The sequence below is a fragment of the Takifugu rubripes genome, chromosome 1, assembly GCF_901000725.2.
Source record: "Takifugu rubripes chromosome 1, fTakRub1.2, whole genome shotgun sequence".
In the NCBI taxonomy this organism is placed as follows: Eukaryota; Metazoa; Chordata; class Actinopteri; order Tetraodontiformes; family Tetraodontidae; genus Takifugu; species Takifugu rubripes.
In genome coordinates, this window is record NC_042285.1 from 1,359,637 (window position 1) to 1,377,921 (window position 18,285).

Below are 18,285 nucleotides of genomic sequence, written 5' to 3' on the forward strand. Positions count from 1 at the left end.
GACAGGGTTACAGACCCATTGAGGAGGGGGTCCCTGAGTGATCCAGTGCTCATGAAGAAACCTTATTTTCCCGGCATTAATAACGCGACACCCTGGAGACCTTCTGCGATCTCAACCCAAAACCAAGTTCAGAACCCAGAGAAGAAAACCGGACTAGGTCCCAGGGTCCCCGGACACCGTAACCATGGTGTCGCTCCTCAAGGCTGAGGCAGATGAATGTTTCATGGCCCCCCCGCAGACGTTCCGCCCTGTTTCAGGCGATTCGGAGCTTTGAACCCAGAACAATAAGATATCATCAGCATCCTCTCTTTCCCTGGCTGCCACAGATCTGATCCGTGGACCGTTGAATCGGGCTACACTTCCTGTTTGTGTCCCCGCCGAGCCGTCGGGCAGCTCCTGGCTTGTACTGATGGTGGATTCTGATGAAGGACATGTTGGTTCCTGACTGACTGCACCCACACGCCGCCGGCGTGCACCTGCCCCGCAGCTGTATTCGCTTTAGCAGCTGCAACATTGTCCCCGGTGACGCCATCTTTGTTTTCCGGAACATTCACGGTGGGTCCAGGAACCTTCTCCCACCCTTTTGTCTCCTAACCGGAGCCAGAAGGTAATGATACGCCTGATGAAAGACGTTTTATTTGCTGGAACGTTGCAGCAGGAACGCCGCGGACATCTCCGCTATGTTCCGCTCATTAAAGCCCGACTGTTACCGGGAGGCTGGAAATCCCAAACTTGATGATTTGGTGAGTTCAGCCAATGCAAACCGGGATGGGAAGTTTAATCATGTCGGAAAACTTTTGTATTCCAACCCTGAGTCGGCGCTCCTGGAGCATATTTGCTCCATTAGGAAACTCTTTTTGAGCTGCGCGTGACAGCAGGGATCGCTTTTTTTTTTGTTTTACCTTCTTCCCGCAGCCTCAACGGGACCAACGGCGGGATGTGGAGCGCCGACGCTCCTGAGAATACCAGAGAAAAACAGTCAGTCGGAGCTAAATTTAACTGCGAATCTGGAACACGCCTCGTCTGCGACACGCAGGTTGATTTAAATCCGAGCTGTAAACGTGCCGCGGCTGCTCGCTCGCTGGTGGCGTGGACCAGTTTGACCAGTAACTGGAACAACTGGAGTTGTTAAAACTCCCATCCGTGGACGGGTCTGTAAACGCATCACCTGCTGCTTCACGGATAACGGCCCCTTCAATGCTCGGAGGCGTCTGAGGGTCTCGTAACCCAACAGTCCTGGAGGTGCCGCTCGTTAGGCGGCACCAGCAAACACTGCCGGCATTTACAGGGAGTCGGGGGAGGGGAGGGGCCGCTTCCGATAAGACCCACCGCCATCCCAGCCTCCCACGCAGTTACGGGTCACCTGAAATCGGGTGGACCCCCCACTCCAACCGCCACCGCAGAGCAGGAAACAGGAAGCCGTTCTTCCACATAGAGCTTCCGCCTACGCGATGCCAGTAACAGCAGGGTCGTAAAAACCTCGATTCCGACGGTCCTAAAACTTCCCAGAGGAGCAGACGTGTTGGGATCCTGCTGGTTGGGGCGGAGCCACGCGGTGGGGGGCATGAAGAACACCCCCAAATCTTCAGATTACAGTGAGGCGGTGCTAATTAGAAGCAGGTCAGGTTTGTTCAAACGTACCCGGAGCTTCTGATGTAGCACAAACGCACAGAAACACACACTTCCTCCCTGAACAGGAAGTCACAGGAAGTCTGAAGATGCTAACGTGCTAATGGACAGCTGCAACAGGCAGTGGCGGGGCGGAGTGGGCGGGGCTTACACACCTGGCAGTGGGTAGGTGGGAGGAGCAGCCCGGACCAGCTGAAGTTGTCCACGTCGCCATAGAAACGAATGTAGCCATCTTTTTTGGTAAAATATATATTTTATTTATCTCTTCATACAAAGAAATATTATGAATGTTCAGTATTTAATCATCTAGAAACATCTGCTCCACTTTTGCCTTTTCATTGTGTAAAATTAATTCCTTTGAAGTAAATACCACAAAATATTTGATTTACACGTCCTCTGTCAGTTTTTATACACATTTTCTAGTCTAAATACATCTTATATGTGGGTAAGACAAACATTTCTAACGTTGCTTTTTTAGGTTTGAAATCCAGGTTGAATAAAACTCAACCGTAACCAAAAGCAGCAACGTGGAGCTGCTGCCAGCTTTCAGGCGTTCCCTCGGTCATGTGACCCCAATCTTAACGCAGCCCTGGGATGGGGGTGGGGGGGGGTGGGGGTAAATGCTTTCCTAGGATCACATCATCGCACCGAGGAGCAAAGCGGGACGGAGCCGTTCGCTTGTCGTCAGGCAGGTTAAAATAAAAAAAAACCACAGTGAGAACCTGCCTCCACCTGTCGGTGTGGAGCCAAACCAGCGCAGAGTCAGAGACATTTCTCAATTAGTTCCTAATTCTGACGACTTCAGCGGGTTGACTGGGCTTTGATTGGAGGGTTAAAGAGGCACAAGAAGTTCTGAACGCAATTTTACTGAAAATACGACTTCAACTTGATCCGATGGACTTTTGTTGCACGAGGATCTTCGGGTTCCTTCAGGTTCCTGCTTCAACAGGAGGACCCGTCAGGACCCGTCAGGACCCGTCAGGACCCGTCAGGACCTGTCAGGACCCGTCAGGACCCGTCAGGACCCGTCAGGACCCGTCCGGAAGGACTGACGGGTCCTGACGCACTGATTAGTTTTGCATTTCTCCAATGGCCATCGAATTGAGCGAGCACAGCACAGTGCAGCATAGCGTAGCATAGCATAGCATAGCATAGCCTGGCATAGCCTGGCATGGCCTGGCAGGCCACCCCCTCGTGCCTCCGCTTCAGAGACCCGATGGCTGCGCATCAGGGAAGTTTCTCCCTCTTGCATATCAAGAATTCAAGTAGAAAAAGAGGAGAAAAAAAAAAAGATGTGATTTGAATTATTTTTTTGGCAACAAGCAGAGATCGGAGATGTGAAGGAGACAAAGGCCATATGACACCACAGTAGCCCCGCATTGGGGGTGGGGGGGGTCCCTGTTGTGCTGCCATGTCACGCTGAAATAGACCCTCCTCCAGGAATACCTGATTGGGACCTGAGGCGACCTTTGAACCCAGCAGCGAGGGCCAGGGCTTCTAATGGGGGTTCGGGAGCGACGTGACTGGGTGGATCGATGCACCTGGCTGCTGCCTTCCCCCGGTTAGGATGATGGTAACACGGGACCGGATGTGGTCTGGGAGAGGAGTTGGTGTGTGATGGACGGGCCGTTGGTGGAGCGCTGGAAACAAAAGGGCAGCTGGATACTCGGAGGACGGAAGATCAATTAAGCCCATCGATCCTCCCGTTATTGAGCTGGAGGAGCCGTCCTGCCAGGACAATTGGATCAGTCTGAAACCACCTGTGCTGGACATGGACAGGTTGCCCCCACTCCTGCTGTACCCGTAATGGGGCTTTGACATTTTCACCCCCGTAGTTTCCACCCGCCACTCCGAGGAATGTTAAAAACAACACGTGGGCCGCGGGCTACACACTGACACGGTTAGGCAGCTTAGTGAATTAATTGCTTAAAAATAAAATAAATTATTATAAAATAAATTTCTGTACATTTTACATATATATAGCAACGTCTCCACAACCTGCCTCTGAATTGTGGACAGGAAACATCTCAACGAATGGATAAAACAAGGAAGTAAAAGGAAAAGGAAAATGGTCTTTGTGAGTTTCACATCAATCCCAACCGAAGTCGTGTCCCGTCATCTGGTAGAACTTCATATTGAAGGGTCTGTAGAAGTCCCGCAGCCTCTGCACCACCTCGGGGTCAATGTTGGGGTGGGTCCGGCCTTTGGTTTTGCCCAGACAGTGGGGCTTACTGCTGCCCTCGGCCTTCTTCAGGCACGGGAAACCCTTGGTTTGGTTGAAGTAAAAGTGTTTGTCGGTGATGATCCTCTTGAGCCCCAGGAAGTCCTGCACGCGGCCCAGCTCTCCCGCCGGGTCGCTGATCAGACGCTCCCCGCTCACGAACAGGATCTGGCGCATGGGGAAGAACTGCAGCCAGTTGTCCAGGTGCTTGGCGTAGATCCCGATCTGGATGGCGCTCCACGAGGTGTCGATGAGACCCGTAGTCCTGTTTTTGAAGGTGAGGCTCTCGAAAGAGGGAATGTCGGGCTTCTTGGACAGCGTCTGAGTGTAGTCCGAGATGGCCCTGGTGACGGGGTCCCTCACCACCACAATTAGCTTCGTGTCCCGGGACATGGCGGCTATCCTGGCCGGAGCCTCTCTGGTGACGAAGTAGCTGGGGGTTTTCTCCATGGTGATCTGGCCCTCCAGAGTCTTGGGCATCAGCTCCCTGAAGGAAAGAGAAACAAAATCGGGTTAGGAAAAGGGGGAAAGTGGACTAATGGAATTAGGTTGATGGAGTGCTCTGAGAGCTCATCAGTGACTCTGTTTGGTCTTCATAGAGCTGCAAACCCTGTTAGCAAGGACAGCTTTCCAACGTCAACGTCATTCCAGGGATAAATCCCTGTTTACTCTGCAGTCAAACACGAGCCGATCATCAATCCTCCGTTTATTTATTCATCAGCAGACACCTCGTTTAGTTTCCTATGTTCTGGTTTGTCTTATAGAATACGTCCACTTCTTCACTCAGCCTTGCTGACTGGAGACTTCTCTTAGTCGTGGCTTTATTCAGGAAAAAGGTGACGGCTGCTCCTAAGCCTGCGGCGCTAGATTATAGCAGACGTGATAAGATTGGGTCGACAGGGGTCAGCTGGCCTTCACAGCGGCGTGCCAGAAATAACAAATGCACAATTTAAAGCCCGTTTAGAGGATAAAAACAAAGAAAGGAAGAGATAACTGGTGTACCAGGGTGAACGCTCTTCTAGATAAGGCGAGCCTGTCGTGCTCTTAGCCTGGCCTCTGTGGCTAAAGCTGAGGGAAGAGAGCTTCAAGCTCTTCTTGAAAACCATACTTTTATGGAATCTAGTCCATGGAGCTCATGGCTAATTCATGTAACATCAGCTCCCCATTAATGTCAGAGTGAAAGAGTGAATAAGGGATGAGAAAAAGGGGGTAAAATGAGGAAGCGCTACTCAGCAAGAGCAGCTCAGAGGATTCTTGTCATATAGGAACACGTCATCGGATTATGAGAAGAACCTCCTGACTGTGGTCAAAGTCCAATGAACCCATCAATATGGAAGAGGAAAAATGGTCCAAACGAGCACCGTCGTTCCGGCTCCCCTGCACCTTAAAGCTGTTTGTGCGGGGCTCTTCGAGGAGCGAACACCAGAACTTCACGCCACTTGTCATTCTCCAGAGGCTCAATGGCGTCAACTGCCTCTGAGGTTCTTGTCATTTCTCCGCCGGCACACAAAGAGAGTCCAGAACCGACACGGAGGAGGCAAATGGCTTCCCACCTAATCCGATTTCAAAATGACAATGCGGCGCTGGAGACAGGGAGGAGGCCGGCGCTGCAATGTGCGGCGCGGCGCTAGATTATGCTGATGGGAGCTTTTTTAAGGTGGGGGTTGGAGCGTAAAACACGGAGATGGTTGGATGGCGTCGGAGAAAGAAGGTGGCGAGGAAACCTTTAAAAGCCGTCGGAACCACCCCCAACTCCAACCTCCCCGCCATCCTCATAAAACATCTCCACCTCGGACTTTGCCCAGAGAGGAAGGTCCACAATGGGGGAGCGGAGGGGGGATTTTAGTGAGACAAGTAGCTCTTAGAGGAAACAATGCCTATTATGCTCTTTTTTGATTTATGAGGTGCTGCTTTTAAAGATTCCGTCAGCAAACAGGCAATTCCGTGACACCGGCCTCCTCTTTTTTCCTGCTTTTCTTTGAGAGGGAGCCATTGTCTCTGAGCGGAGGGCCAAGTGGGGCCGCGGCCGGGGCAGGGGAGGCGGGGATGGGGGCAGGGCAAGCTCGGGGGGCTTCTGCGAGCCTCGGAGCCTCCTCAACCCTCAATAGAGCGGAGCCTTTGGAGGGCTCTCGAGTGGAACGTGTGCCAAAGTTGCCCTGGTAAACATCACCTCATCGCTAGTGGACACAAAGAGCTCGGCAGAGCGTCTAATATGCAGCCCAGGAGTGGCGAAACTGTAAATAATTAACCGGACTGCAAATACCACGAGGGGAGACTCCATTTCCTTATTCATCTCGAGCCATCTGCTAATCGGTCCAAAAAAATGCTCGTGCTCGGGGAAAATTCGCTAAATTCGATTAGTCGCCATTAAACCGGCCTTGTCAGATCATCCCAGTTGCTTCCATGTGGGGGCTGACAGGGCTGTCCCACCACCTTTTATCTGCCTGCATCATCACAAAAACCGCTGGAATCCTTCAAATATGACATAGAAACCTCCGTTAAAACAAAGCGTTTGTGTCATGATGCATCCGACGGGGTGGGGGGGGGGGCCCCTTTGGCCTCTGTTTTAAGGAGCTCTCATCCCAGCGGAGATAAAGAGCGCTCGGCAAAGTCGCTATTCCCACCTGGCGCTTCTCCCTCCCTTCTGTCATGTTCGATCCGATGCTAACTGGCGGCCGCTGGGCCGTCGCAGCGTCGCTATCTGAACGCCTGGCTCCCCTCCCCCCCTCCGAAAAAAACAGAAGGGAGGCCGTGTCGGCACGTTGCCCGTCAGCTCTGTAATTGATGCAGCATGTTTTCAATTGTGTCGGATCTCGGAATCATTTGAATCTCAAATGAGGGTTTGTTTGAATACAGGCAAATCAGCGGGCATCTTGGACCCACAAGAGAAGAGTGGGAGGGGCTTCACCGCCCCGGTTGAGCGTAAGGATACGCGGTTTCTATGGCGCCGCACCAGAGGTTAACGACATGCAACAGCGGCATAATGAAGTGTCTCCGAACAGACGGTTTTGATTAGGAAAATCAAACAGCCCAGCGACTCCGAGAGTGACTTCATCAGCACTTCACTTTCAAGTGGTTTAAATTAAACCGCCCTCCTCCTCCCCCCCATTGATCTCCGAGGTTCCCTCGACCCCTGACAATCAGAGCCCGGGGTCCGACGGCAGAGCGACACTTCAGAAGCCGAGGGCAGGAAACGCGGGACGGAGTGCTGAAAGGCCTCCTTTCTTTCCCAAGTAGCTCTCACCCCAACGAGCCGGCGTGGAGGACGCACAAGCACTTTCAGGAATCACAAGGAAACTTTATTCCTCCTTAGACGGAGAAGATCGGCTCCTCAAATCGGCGTTGGGACCTTCAAACACCCATGAGACGGCGGTTTGGAAATACCCCGATGGGAAGGACGATGGGAGGATGTTTGAATTCACGGGAGTCACGTCTTCATTCCAAGCTAACGTAGCGGCTAACGTGCCTGTTTGAACAGCGTAAATACGTGTGATAAACACGCAGCTATACTCACTCGCTACTACGAGGGGGGGCGAGCGAGCCCCTCCCCGGACGGTTTTCCAACTAGATGTGCCGTGAATTAAAAGAGGGAAAGAAGACGGTTTATGGTGCAGGCTCCCCAGGCCACGCCGGAGAGCCCCGCAGTCGCCGAGGCCTCGTCTTCAAGTCCTCTTGTTAGCATGTGGCCACTTAGCTTTCCTGACAGTTCATTTCCTGGCTGAGGAGAAGCAGATTCCTGAGACTGTGCAGGTGCTGCACGGTCATATAGGGACCTTGTCTGCACAGACCTGCATTCTGGTTGGGAAGGGGGGGGGACCTGTTGTTTAGGTTCCACATCTTAGAGCCGGCTCGGAGTTGTCAGCGCTCCAGCCGGGCCCCAGGATTCCATTTTTCAGGCTTCAGTGGGGCTGAGTGGGAGCCAGCTATGATGCAGGCTGGCCTGGTATCAGAGGCTCGGCCCTGCAGATGCTGCAGATGTTGGAGGAGGAGATGTGGAATCCTTCAGCAGATGACGGCAGAAGATTGTCTCCTATTAGCCACTAGCGGCTAATAGGTGGGACGGAGAGCAGGAGCAGGCCCGCAGATGGAGGAATATGTCTTTACATCCTTTTTTTGCTCATTTTTAACCTTCCGCTCTGGAGCTTTTCCATTTGCGTTTACAGTGTTTCTTTTCCACCACCGACCTTATTCCCATAATTCCCCCTACAGAGTCTAACCAGAGGTCGGCCACTGCTTCTTCTTCATAAATTGTGGTGGACATGGGACCGGTTTGGACTGAAGCTCTCCTGGTTGGTATCGAGTTTAGGATCTATCAGACTTTAAATGCATTAACATTCAGTTTACTCGCTCACGCTTTATTTTGGCCTCGCAGATGAAGAACGTCTCCTCCGATGAGCTGCAGCTCCGTACAAAGGTCACAGTTAATCCATTAAGCTGTTCTACAGCATCAGCACAGCCTCCAAACTGGAAAGATCAGCGGGTTTTTTCTCTCCGTGACACTCTGACACCCGGACCGTGAGCCCGAGTCCTAATCTGGCTGATAAATGCAGCTCCCAGAACCCACAGCTCCATCAAGACGTTGCTCTGTGTCAGAGCAGCCTGGGAATCCACTGACCCTTCCTGTAAACAAAGCTGTGAACCCGACCGACCCGACCCGTCCATCCATCATTTTTCGGGGAGCCGCGCGCCGCCGGAGCCGAGCGATAACCAGCGCCTCTTCCTGGAGGAGGAGAGGCTGGAAAAAAGAGGAGCGAAGACGAGTCGGACCTCCAGACTGGGTCGGGCCGGGAGCCAGCGGGGTTTTAGGAGGCAACGTCAGAGGACAGCTCGGCAGAATAAATAAACGGAGAATAAGCCACCGCACGTAATCCCCCAGACTAACTGTCAGACGCCCCAACAACATCTCCTCCCCTCCGCCGCCGCTGCACGGCTCCCCTCCGGAACGCCGCCCCGGCATTCCTCCCTCGCTGCTGCGGTCGCTCCGCGATGCGCAGCATCACGGTTCCTCGACAAGCACAAATTATTCAATTCAATAAACCGTCATTTTCCCCCCACTCAGAACCGTTGCTGCTATCTGGCACCTATGGAAAAGAGCGCAGGAATGCACGGAGCCGTAAAAGTCTTTCAGGCCCGGAATCGCTCTGGCCTGTGGCCGTAGACGTCTGCCAGGAATTACAGAGTGTTAATAACCCTGCAGTGGAGCAAGGAAGCCCACCATGTGGTATAAATAAAACAGAGGAGTTGGTGAAAGGGATGGCGGAGGCTGGAAATTCCTCCTCCCTTCCTCTAATGAATGTGCAACAGAGCAGCCGCTCCGTTCTTCCCCCAGACTTTTATATGGGACGTGGTTCCAAACACCTTTTCTGGCCTGAGGGGGGTGAAAGATCCCACTGTTTAAAGTAACGCTTAGCATAACATCTCACCTCTTTGTATAGCGAGCATTAGCAGATAAGCCACCTGACACCGCCGGTCGCGGGAGCCCCGACGCCAAGCACGTGTCTGTCGGCGAACAGGCCCTCTTGAAATCCACCACTTGGCCATATCTCCTCGAATTTGTTTAACGCGTGTAATCCTGACTAATCAGCGTGTTTGCTCTTGGATGTTTGCAGAAGGTGTTAGCTTCTTAGCTAGCCGCGCATTCCACAGCTCCGGCAGCATCAGCGCGACTGACTGACGGGGTGGCCGAATTACACCGATGCGAGACTGTGTGTGTGCGTGCGTGCGTGCGTGTGTGTGTGCGTGTATGTGTGTGCGTGCGTGTGTGTGTGTGTGCAGAATCAGCCATTCTGACTGGTTTCCTGACACTTGACATGCACCAAGAGGCACATGACTCCTTGATCTTGCTACAGCAAGGATGAATAAAAGATGAAACAGACTCGGGAAGGAACATACATGCCAACCCCCCCCCCCCCCCCCCCACCACCACCACCACCCTCCCAAGGCACATGCACGGTGGCACACACACACATGCACAGGGGAGACTGAGAAGGAGCTAGCTGCTTTGCATCCTGTTTGAATTGGCTGTCATCCGTAGCTGCTTTTTTGAAGGCAGGTGAATGTGTGTGTGCATGTGTTTGTGAGTGTGTGTGCGTGTGTGTTTGTGTTTGTGTGTGTGAGAGAGCGTGAGAGAGAGAGTGGGGATTTCCGCTCTAATGTGTGTCGCAAGTCAAAAATCTCTGCGTGTGGGTTTCAGACTTTCAAAATGCACACTGCAGCTGTTGAAGGTTAACGGTTTACAAATTCCCTCAGACAGCCTGCCTTCCAAGCTAACGTGTAATTAGCTAAATGGAGCAACGATAGCACCAGTCGCGACAATTAGCCGGCTCCTTTCAGAGACGGGAAGGGTGGCAGCAGAAACCCTCAGGCAGTCTGGATGTGAGCCGAGATGTTGCCGTCTGGAGCATCTCGTCCAGGAGACGAGATAATTACCATTAGCAACAGGCACCGTTTCAGCTATCCCCGCTACGAACCGCTGCCAGAGGCGGACGTGCGGCTACATTTCACTTGCATGGGCGGGGGCAACAGCGCAATAGCATGATGACAAATGCTTTCACCCCGCCAATGCATCTCCATCGCTGGGCCTCTTGGTTGGGAGTGAAACAGGATCTGCTAGAAATCTGCGCCAAGGAGACAAAACCATTTTGTAAAAATGTAAAAAGGAGGCGCAAATGTAAAAAACACATTTGAGAAACACCAGCTCTGCGTCGGGCCTGGCCCCAAGGCCTGCGTACATGTTTGTTTTCACAAATCTTTTCAACAGCCAATTACGTTTTTGACTCGATACCCACTTAAACCATTCGGGGTCGGAAAACACGCATCCGTGTGTGCCAAAGACGTAAAATCCTGGCAAACGCGCGCGTCCTTTCACACTGATTTGGATGTGAGAATAAGCCCAGAGATAAAAATCACAGTTTACTTAAGGCAGGACACAGAGGGGACGTTCAGGAAGGTTTGATATCTAGAAATTAAGTAGAAAAGTTGGAATCTGTCTGAGACAAAAAAAACAACCGAGCAGCGAAAAGTGGCCGTGGGTTGAGTCTCGCCGCGTTGCCGCGGCTCCTCTGGGATGGCAGCGTAATCTAGATGGAGAGAGTGACGGGTGTCGAGTGCACGGAGACGACTCAGGGCTTCTAATGAGCTCTGCTCTTTTACTGCTAGGCTAATGGAACCCCCAGGAGACCCCCGGCCGCTCGCGCTCGCTCCCCCCCAGAGGCAAACACTCTCTCCAGCACCATAATGGCCACCTCTGGGACCTAATACCTGGCACAAGTGCAGCTTCCCAGGTTGGCTGTCATCACCTTCCCCTCTTCCTCTTTGGTTTGATGCTAGCCGCTAACTGAGTCGTCGCTCCAGCTCAAATTTGTAGGAAGGTTTTTAACCGTAAACTGAGGAGAAATCTTTTGAAACCTAAAAAAAAAAAAAAGGAACCGGCTGTCCAGCCTGTGAAGTTCCTCCTCCGGCCTCCACAGGAACCTTTCAAATAATAATAAAGACCATTTATTGAACTTGGGGGGGTGGGGGGTGGGGGGGTGCTTGTATGTGTAACAACACACAAATTATCACCTTGTTAAAATAAAATCCCATTTATCCTCAGCACACAGGGAGGGTTTGTGCACCATTTTGCCCACTTCCTTCCTTTTATATTGCTTCATTAGAACCCCCCCCCACCCCCACCCCACCCCCCCCACCCTCCTCGCTAACTTCAAATTGAACATCCAAAGACAAACTCTTCGGGTGAGAGACTCGTGACAATGGCCCCAAGCTTTCTTTTCCAGCCTTGCTGAATGTTTGACAGCAAAGTTCCTGTCTGCCTTCTGTGGCCTTTATCCCCGGCTCCAGCGGGAGCTTCCTGCCCGCGGCGGCCATATTGTCCCCGGATCAGGGGGCGAGAAGGTGGGAGCGAGGGAGGCACGCTGCCACGGTGCGGCGCCGCCACTCCCCTCTCCACAGGTCTGCCCTTCCACAAAGAAATGCTTGTAATTTGGGGATGGAAGCCACATTATGCCCCCCCCCCCCCATCACTGTCCAGTCCCTGACAAGCCCATTTTAGGCAGTAGGGAGTCTCTGCAGAGACCCCGCCCAGGGTGGGACGGGCAGCGTGACATGTGACACTATTCTTACCCACTGGCAGCACTGACGCACAGCAGCCTGTGAGGGAGGGGGCAAATAATCCGCTCCTTTAGGAAGTTCAGCCAACACAGACACACGGACACTTTCAGTCTGCCGCCAGCTCCAACCTGCCGGGAGCCGCACGCTCGGCCTCGAGGGCCGGCGGTACTTCCAGGAATCCGGGAAACAATCCCGACTCCAGAGCGTCTAAAACCGCCCTCCAGAGCCGCTTCTTATGGAGTGTGTGAGGAGAGTTTTCCAGAACCAAAGCAAATCCGTCACGCTTTTGTCGGTCTAATATCCCGGCGGGGGTCCGTCCACAGATGGGCGACACGCCCCTGACAGCAAGCAGACGTGGATCTGACCCCTTCACCCATCCCGCCACATTACCTCCAATCAGGCCTGACCGATCAATACCGGCCATCCCAGCGGGGCCGCGGCAACGGTCGCGTTTGTGCACCCTGGCGGGGGCTCTCTGTGGCTGGGGAGGGGGGGGGATTTGCGGCCTCACAGCTGAGGCTGCCGCCACCGTAACGGCGCCTTTCTTCCACACATCCCGTCCGTGAACGTAAACATCGCCACTGACTGACGTCAGCGCCCATTCCCGCCAGGAATGCGGGATCAACACAGCCAATCCCGGCCGATGGCGGTGACCCTCCAGAGTCCGACCAATCACAGGGAAGGGGGGGGGGGGGGTGGGGTTCTGATGTTCTGCACAAGCGTGAGGGTGAAATGTTCCAGACGGAACGTCGTGGGGGAACAGAACTGAAACAGGCGGATTAGCGAACACTTCTCCGCTATAAAAAGACACCTGGGGAGCAGCTGAAATCCGGCCGGGTCAAATCGGCGTAGCGGAGGCCGCTGCGTCCAGATGTTCGCATCTGCTGGAAGAATCGAGCGGCGTCTGGGAACAGAGCCGGGCCCAGGAAGCGGATGTGTCACCTGCGTGGAGGCAGCAGCCGATACGAGAACGTGCGCTCGTGCGGAACCGGAACGACAGGCGGGCCGCGGGAACAAAGCATCCGGGCTGCGAAACCGGAAAGGAACCATCCGACCGACGTTCCGCTGCAGCTCCCACTGGTTCAGGGTCGGGGAGGCGTCCTGCCAGGGGCCGGCGCCGGTCCGGGCCCTCAAGGGCGACTGAAGCTCAAGCTTTGATCAGAGACCAAACCACAGGAGGGATGAAGATCGTGTGTGGGCCTCGGGTTACGTCATTAGGACGGAACAACTGAAGTCGGTGCACGAGGCCACGTGGGGAGAGCTCTTCGCTCAACAGCCGCTCGGAGGGAGGAGGAACGGCGGCGCGGAGGCCGCAGTTGGCCTGGCGGGCAGCTACGCTCAACAAGTGCTCCTGCTCGCCATATGCAGCGGCGAGGAGCGGCGAGCGGGAGATCCTGGAGCAAAGTGTCCGAGCAAGAAACGCCGAGATTCCTGGTATTTCCCGCAGAAGTGCGCGGCGCTCCCGCTGACCCCCCGGGCCAGCACCGCGTGGGCGCCACTTCATTTTTCCTCGGCTCCATCGGTGCCGCGCTAACGTACGTGCTGGAGATAAGAGCTTTTTATTAGCTTAGCGCTCAGCAGATAACGGACGACTTTCACCTCCGCCGCCAGAAAAAGAGGAATAATGGACCAATGTTGAGTCAGGCCGGCCTCCGCCAACTCCTGATACGAGTGTGTGTGTGTGTGTGTGTGTGTGTGTGTGTTGGGGCGAGTTCATGCATGACCTCACTGAGAAATGTGCACCTCCCGATACGAGGACCCCCTCGGTCAAAGACGTGAATCTTGTTCGTCTTTGGAACAAATCAAAACTGTCAAAGAACATCAGAAACGCACAATGAGGCTTGTTGTCGCCACCTCGCCTCCTCCTCCTCCTCCTCCTCTTCCTCCTCTTCCTCCTCCTCCGCTCGCTCTTTCACTCCTTTTCTCCTCCATCCACGGCCGCGTCTGCTCGGAGGGACTCGAACCGAGGGCTCGTTAAAGCCGTGGTCGGCTGAGATTGTGCAAACGAACAAACGGGGCGAGGCGAGCTGGAATGTCACCGAGTGTATTTACTATAGAAGCGACGCTCAGAGCAGCGTTTTCAGAACTATTTTCACGTTGCTTCTATCTGCCCCTTTGCAACACGGCGGGGGTCAAATATTGGCCCCAAACTGCACATTTACTCCTCTTTTAATTCTCTACGGAGACAGATGAGGGACATTTATCAAGCGGTTCAATGACCAAATGCAAAAAGCAGAACGTTTCTCAACATTCTAAACAGAAATTAAGCTCTTCTGACCCCAACGCACATTGTTTATTCGCACTGATAAAATTTGCAATAATGAAGCAGCATTTAATGAGGATTCAACCTACAGATTAAACTTCTTTCCCTTTTGATATAAAGTCGATTTGTTCTTCTGTCCACCCACTCGGAATCCCACATTTTGGTTGTTTTTGTCTCTTTTTTCTGCTCATAAATGATTCCCACTGTCACATTTGAACAGGTTTTCCCCTGAATCGACTCCACTTCCATGTGAAGCTTCAGGGAATCAGCCAAGACGTCCGTCACTGAGACTTGTGACATCCTGTTTCTGCACAACGTTGCGTTGACTCCTGATTTATTTCTGTGTGTGAGTTCGATTCCTCTGGCAGACAAAATGAGAGCAAAATTAAATTTAGCTGCAGACGATACGCTTCCACTCTATATCCAAGCAAATTCTTTGGAGTCCCGACTCCCGTCCATGGAAAGGGTTCGATTTCAGCCCCTGAAAACACTTTTTCCACCAACCGGAGCTGGAACCTCCGTTTCGATCAAAGCGAGAACAAGAAACCTCCCAAAGCCAAAAGGAGCCGGAGCCTTTATTCCGAAGCCTGCCAGCAGTCACTTCTCCATTCATCTCTTCTTTTTTCTATTTTTCGTGATGTCAAACACGGCTGGCCGCCTCTTTTCAGAAGCCCGGCGATTAAACAGGCGACCAGATCTGCTAATCGGGACACCAACAGCTACTTTTAACGCTTCGGCTTTTTGAACTTTAGATAAAAACTTTAAACAAAAGAGGAGAGACTCCGAAGCACGTTGAAATTCTCCTTTTTAAAATCTGGTTTTACAGATTAAAAAGGGCCAGAATGGAGAAACAAATGAGCTAATCCTTCATTTGGGATTAAATGTTTCTGGAAGCAAACTGGAGCAGCTTAGAAGGGTTCATCTCCAGCCACGAAGCACTCGGCTGCTGATATTAAGACTTTGTGATGTAAATGTTGAGGACAATGTTAGTTTGTCCCTCTGAAGGCCTTCAATTGTTTTAATGTGGGTTTTGTGTTGCAGATTCTCCTCTTTTACTTTCAAAGGAGCTCGTTGACGAAACGACATGAAGCCGTTCCGCTTTGTGCTCAACATTAGCTTCAATTAAAACTCCACAAACTGTCTAAATTTATCCAAAAAGTACAAAACAATGTGCGCGCCGATTAAACGATTTACGAGATTATTTTTCCACCCTAATTGCGATTATAAAAACGTAGCGCATCAAAAAAAAAAAAAAAAAATTAACGTAAACTACGAAGAAAAGCCTGGAGGCGAACAGAAAAATCACAAAACACACGATCGGAGCTTTAAAACCCGCAGCGAAGCACAAAACCCCGCAGAAATCCGCGTTTTGACGCAACAGAAAAGGCCCGAAGGCGCGTCAGGGTGCAGTGCTGCGCTGCGTCCAACAGAGATCACTGCGCGTCCCCGGAACCCTGCCGGGATCCACCGAGAGCCGCGGGATCCACCAAGAGCCCCGGGATCACACAGAATCTGGGCCAAACAAACTCTGCGTGGCAAAACGGTCACTAAATAACAAGTTTAAATCAAGACAATTCGTTAGACGCGGGGACTTCCGGTGCCAGGGTCCGGTGGAACACTGGTGCCCGCCCGGCTCAGAGGTGGCGGGGGTCGGATCCCTGGCCCCGAGTTTTACCGATTCATTTAGCAAAACAAGCATCTGTGTTAAAAATCTATAAGCAGAAGAGGGGGAAAGTGCAAATTTGACTGCGCCTTCGTGTCCAAACTGCGCAAATATAAAAACCAAAACTGCCGCTGAAGATGCGTTTGTGCTGCAGGAGAAAATTAAAATGTAAAATGTTCTTTAGTCACGTTACAGCGACTAATTCAATCAATAAAAATGTTTTTCTAGTTTTAACTATTTCACTGCAGCAGTTGGGAGTTCTCACTTTAATCAAGGCGTTTGATTATTATCAATTAAAAGGGACCGAGGCTCCCATCTGGCCTGTTCTGGTGAGGAACCGGATCAGGACCCCTCACCTGTACCACTCCAGCCCGTTCTCGTAGTTGCGGTCGAAGAAGTGCGGCTCCGCTCCCACGGCTCGGATGTCCGGATGAACCCGGAGGAACTCCAGCAGAGCCCGGGTCCCTCCCTTCTTCACCCCGATGATGATCGCCTGCGGCAGCTTCTTGCTCCCGGAGCCGTTGGAGAAGCTGGACATGGACATGGCACTGGGTCCCGGCACCCGGCCCTGCTCGGCCCGCATCTCGTCCCAGTCCTCGGCTCTGTCCGCCTCCGGCTCCTCATTGAGCAGGTCTCTGGACGCGCCGAGCCTGATGGAGGACTCCTCGTAGTCGCCCTCTATGTCCTCCCAGGGCTGCGGCTTTGGAAGCAGCTTGGACACCAGGTCCGTCCGGCCGCTCTCGGTCCTCTTGGCCACCGCGGAGCCGGTCTCCTTGCCTCGGTAGGTGTCCACCACCAAGCTCGGGACGGTGGAGCAGGAGCCCACGCAGGAGTAGAGCATATAAACCCAGATGAGAAACATGATGCTGAGCAGCAGGAGCCTCTTCTTCACGGGGCTGGAGCGGAGCGCGTTCAGGCTGTGACAAACCAGGCTATATTCCATAAGCCTTTCGGGGTGAGTTCACATCCCAGCGGCGCATGTTGCTCAACTCAGCCCCGCTCACACCTCGCGAATCCCGGGGAAATGACGCACATGCTCACCTGGCGATTAAATAAATGAAAAGAAACTAGCTAAATATTGAAGCGGCTGATTTCTCCACGAATCAAGTTTGGTTTTTTCACCATATTTGTGTCCAGAATCAGGACAATTTCAGCGCTGTGACGGACGCGACGCGCTGCCGCTCCACGCACGTCTCGCGCTTGATGGGAGCGCAGCCGCGGAGCGCGAGAGCTTAAAAGAGGCACGCGGGGGAGCGACACCAGTCACAGCCAATAGCGATGCGACGGGACGGAAGAGCGGGCCAATGGTGGAAGGTTCAGCGGCGCGAGGGCGGAACCGACCGTGGGATCCTCGGGACGATCGCGAGGCTCGGCGCGCGGGGTGGGGGGGGCAGAAAAGTTTCTTATCGCGCGCAGAAACCAATTACCGGGGGTCGATCACGTCTCCGCGCGCGCACCTCCGTCAAAACGGGTAAAAATTTCGTGTGTTTTTATTTTGGCGCGTTTTTATTCCGCTCACAAAAGTTTCATTAAATGAGATTTAAAAAAATAAAGTTCAATCAGAAAATCCATTACGAACAATAACAACTTTAAAAGGCGACTCCAGGAAGTGAAGGTTTGATGTCATCAAATTACTCGCAAATAATTAAAGAAACAATTAATGCACCGAGTTCCATTTAAAAAACTTTATTGAAAACACGGGACAAGTTTTAAAACAAATTACCAACTTCAGAGGCTCAAACAAAAAAAACAGCACTAACGTTATTATAACATTTCCAGGCGAATCACATTCATTTGTACTAATGTTTTTAACGTTTTTATGTTGTTTAATGTTTATTAAGTGATCGTGTGTGTTTGTTTTATTTATTTATTTTGAATAATGATGTCATTTGTGATTTTATTCGTGACGCAACGTTGTTACATTCATTTGAAAATACGCAGCAAAGGTCACTCGACAGGTTTATTCCGGGTTCCGACTTTTTAAACTAATATTCTCCGCGAGGCTGTTATGGAATTAGTTTTTATTTCATTTGAGAGTTTTTAAAATCCAAAAAGAGCCCGACAGTCGACTCGGTCTCTGCACAAATAGAGATAATTGCCCATCTGCCTGCAGGCATCTATTTAGCTTTTTTTCCCCTCATTCTCAAAATACGGCGGGTATTTTTACATCAAAGGCTGCGTAATAAAGGAAGCTGACCGCGGAATAAAGTGGATTTATTCTCCTTATTGCGTAAATGTAGTCATCTTTCAAACGCGGAGGCTAAAACCTCAGGAGAGGAAGAAGAACTTGATTTTCGGATTTGAAGAGAAAAGAAAAGGAAAGTGGTCAAATAAAGGCTGGAGCTCGTTTTCGAGACGAGTCAAAGTAGATCCGGAATTCCAAACCACCAGATCACCGGC

The 18,285-nt window shown here is 52.1% G+C and overlaps 1 protein-coding gene across 2 annotated transcripts; it reads right to left on the reverse strand.

Annotated features, from left to right (window-relative positions):
- Positions 1–1,868: 1,868 nt before the first annotated feature.
- On the reverse strand, positions 1,869–17,084 carry hs3st3b1b (heparan sulfate (glucosamine) 3-O-sulfotransferase 3B1b). Of its 2 annotated transcripts, XR_003888352.1 has the most exons (3): positions 16,242–17,084; positions 2,655–4,337; positions 1,869–2,624 (listed from the first exon to the last, which is right to left on the reverse strand). XR_003888352.1 is itself a non-coding variant. In XM_003961014.3 (2 exons), exons 1-2 carry the CDS (start codon positions 16,826–16,828, stop codon positions 3,719–3,721), a joined length of 1,206 nt encoding a protein of 401 aa, XP_003961063.2. In that variant the 5' UTR covers positions 16,829–17,084; the 3' UTR covers positions 1,869–3,718. The 2 variants fall into 2 exon arrangements, 1 of the variants encoding a protein (XP_003961063.2); XM_003961014.3 differs by having other exon boundaries at positions 1,869–4,337.
- Between the last annotated feature and the right edge of the window lie 1,201 nt (positions 17,085–18,285).

What these genes read in the sequence shown, in the direction of transcription:
- hs3st3b1b (XM_003961014.3), bottom strand. Translation starts at nt 16,828, where the DNA reads ATGGAATATAGCCTGGTTTGTCACAGCCTGAACGCGCTCCGCTCCAGC. An exon ending in AACGGGCTGGAGTGGTACAG is followed by an intron (nt 4,338 to 16,241) that starts GTGAGGGGTCCT and finishes TCTTTCCTTCAG; the next exon opens with GGAGCTGATGCCCAAGACTC.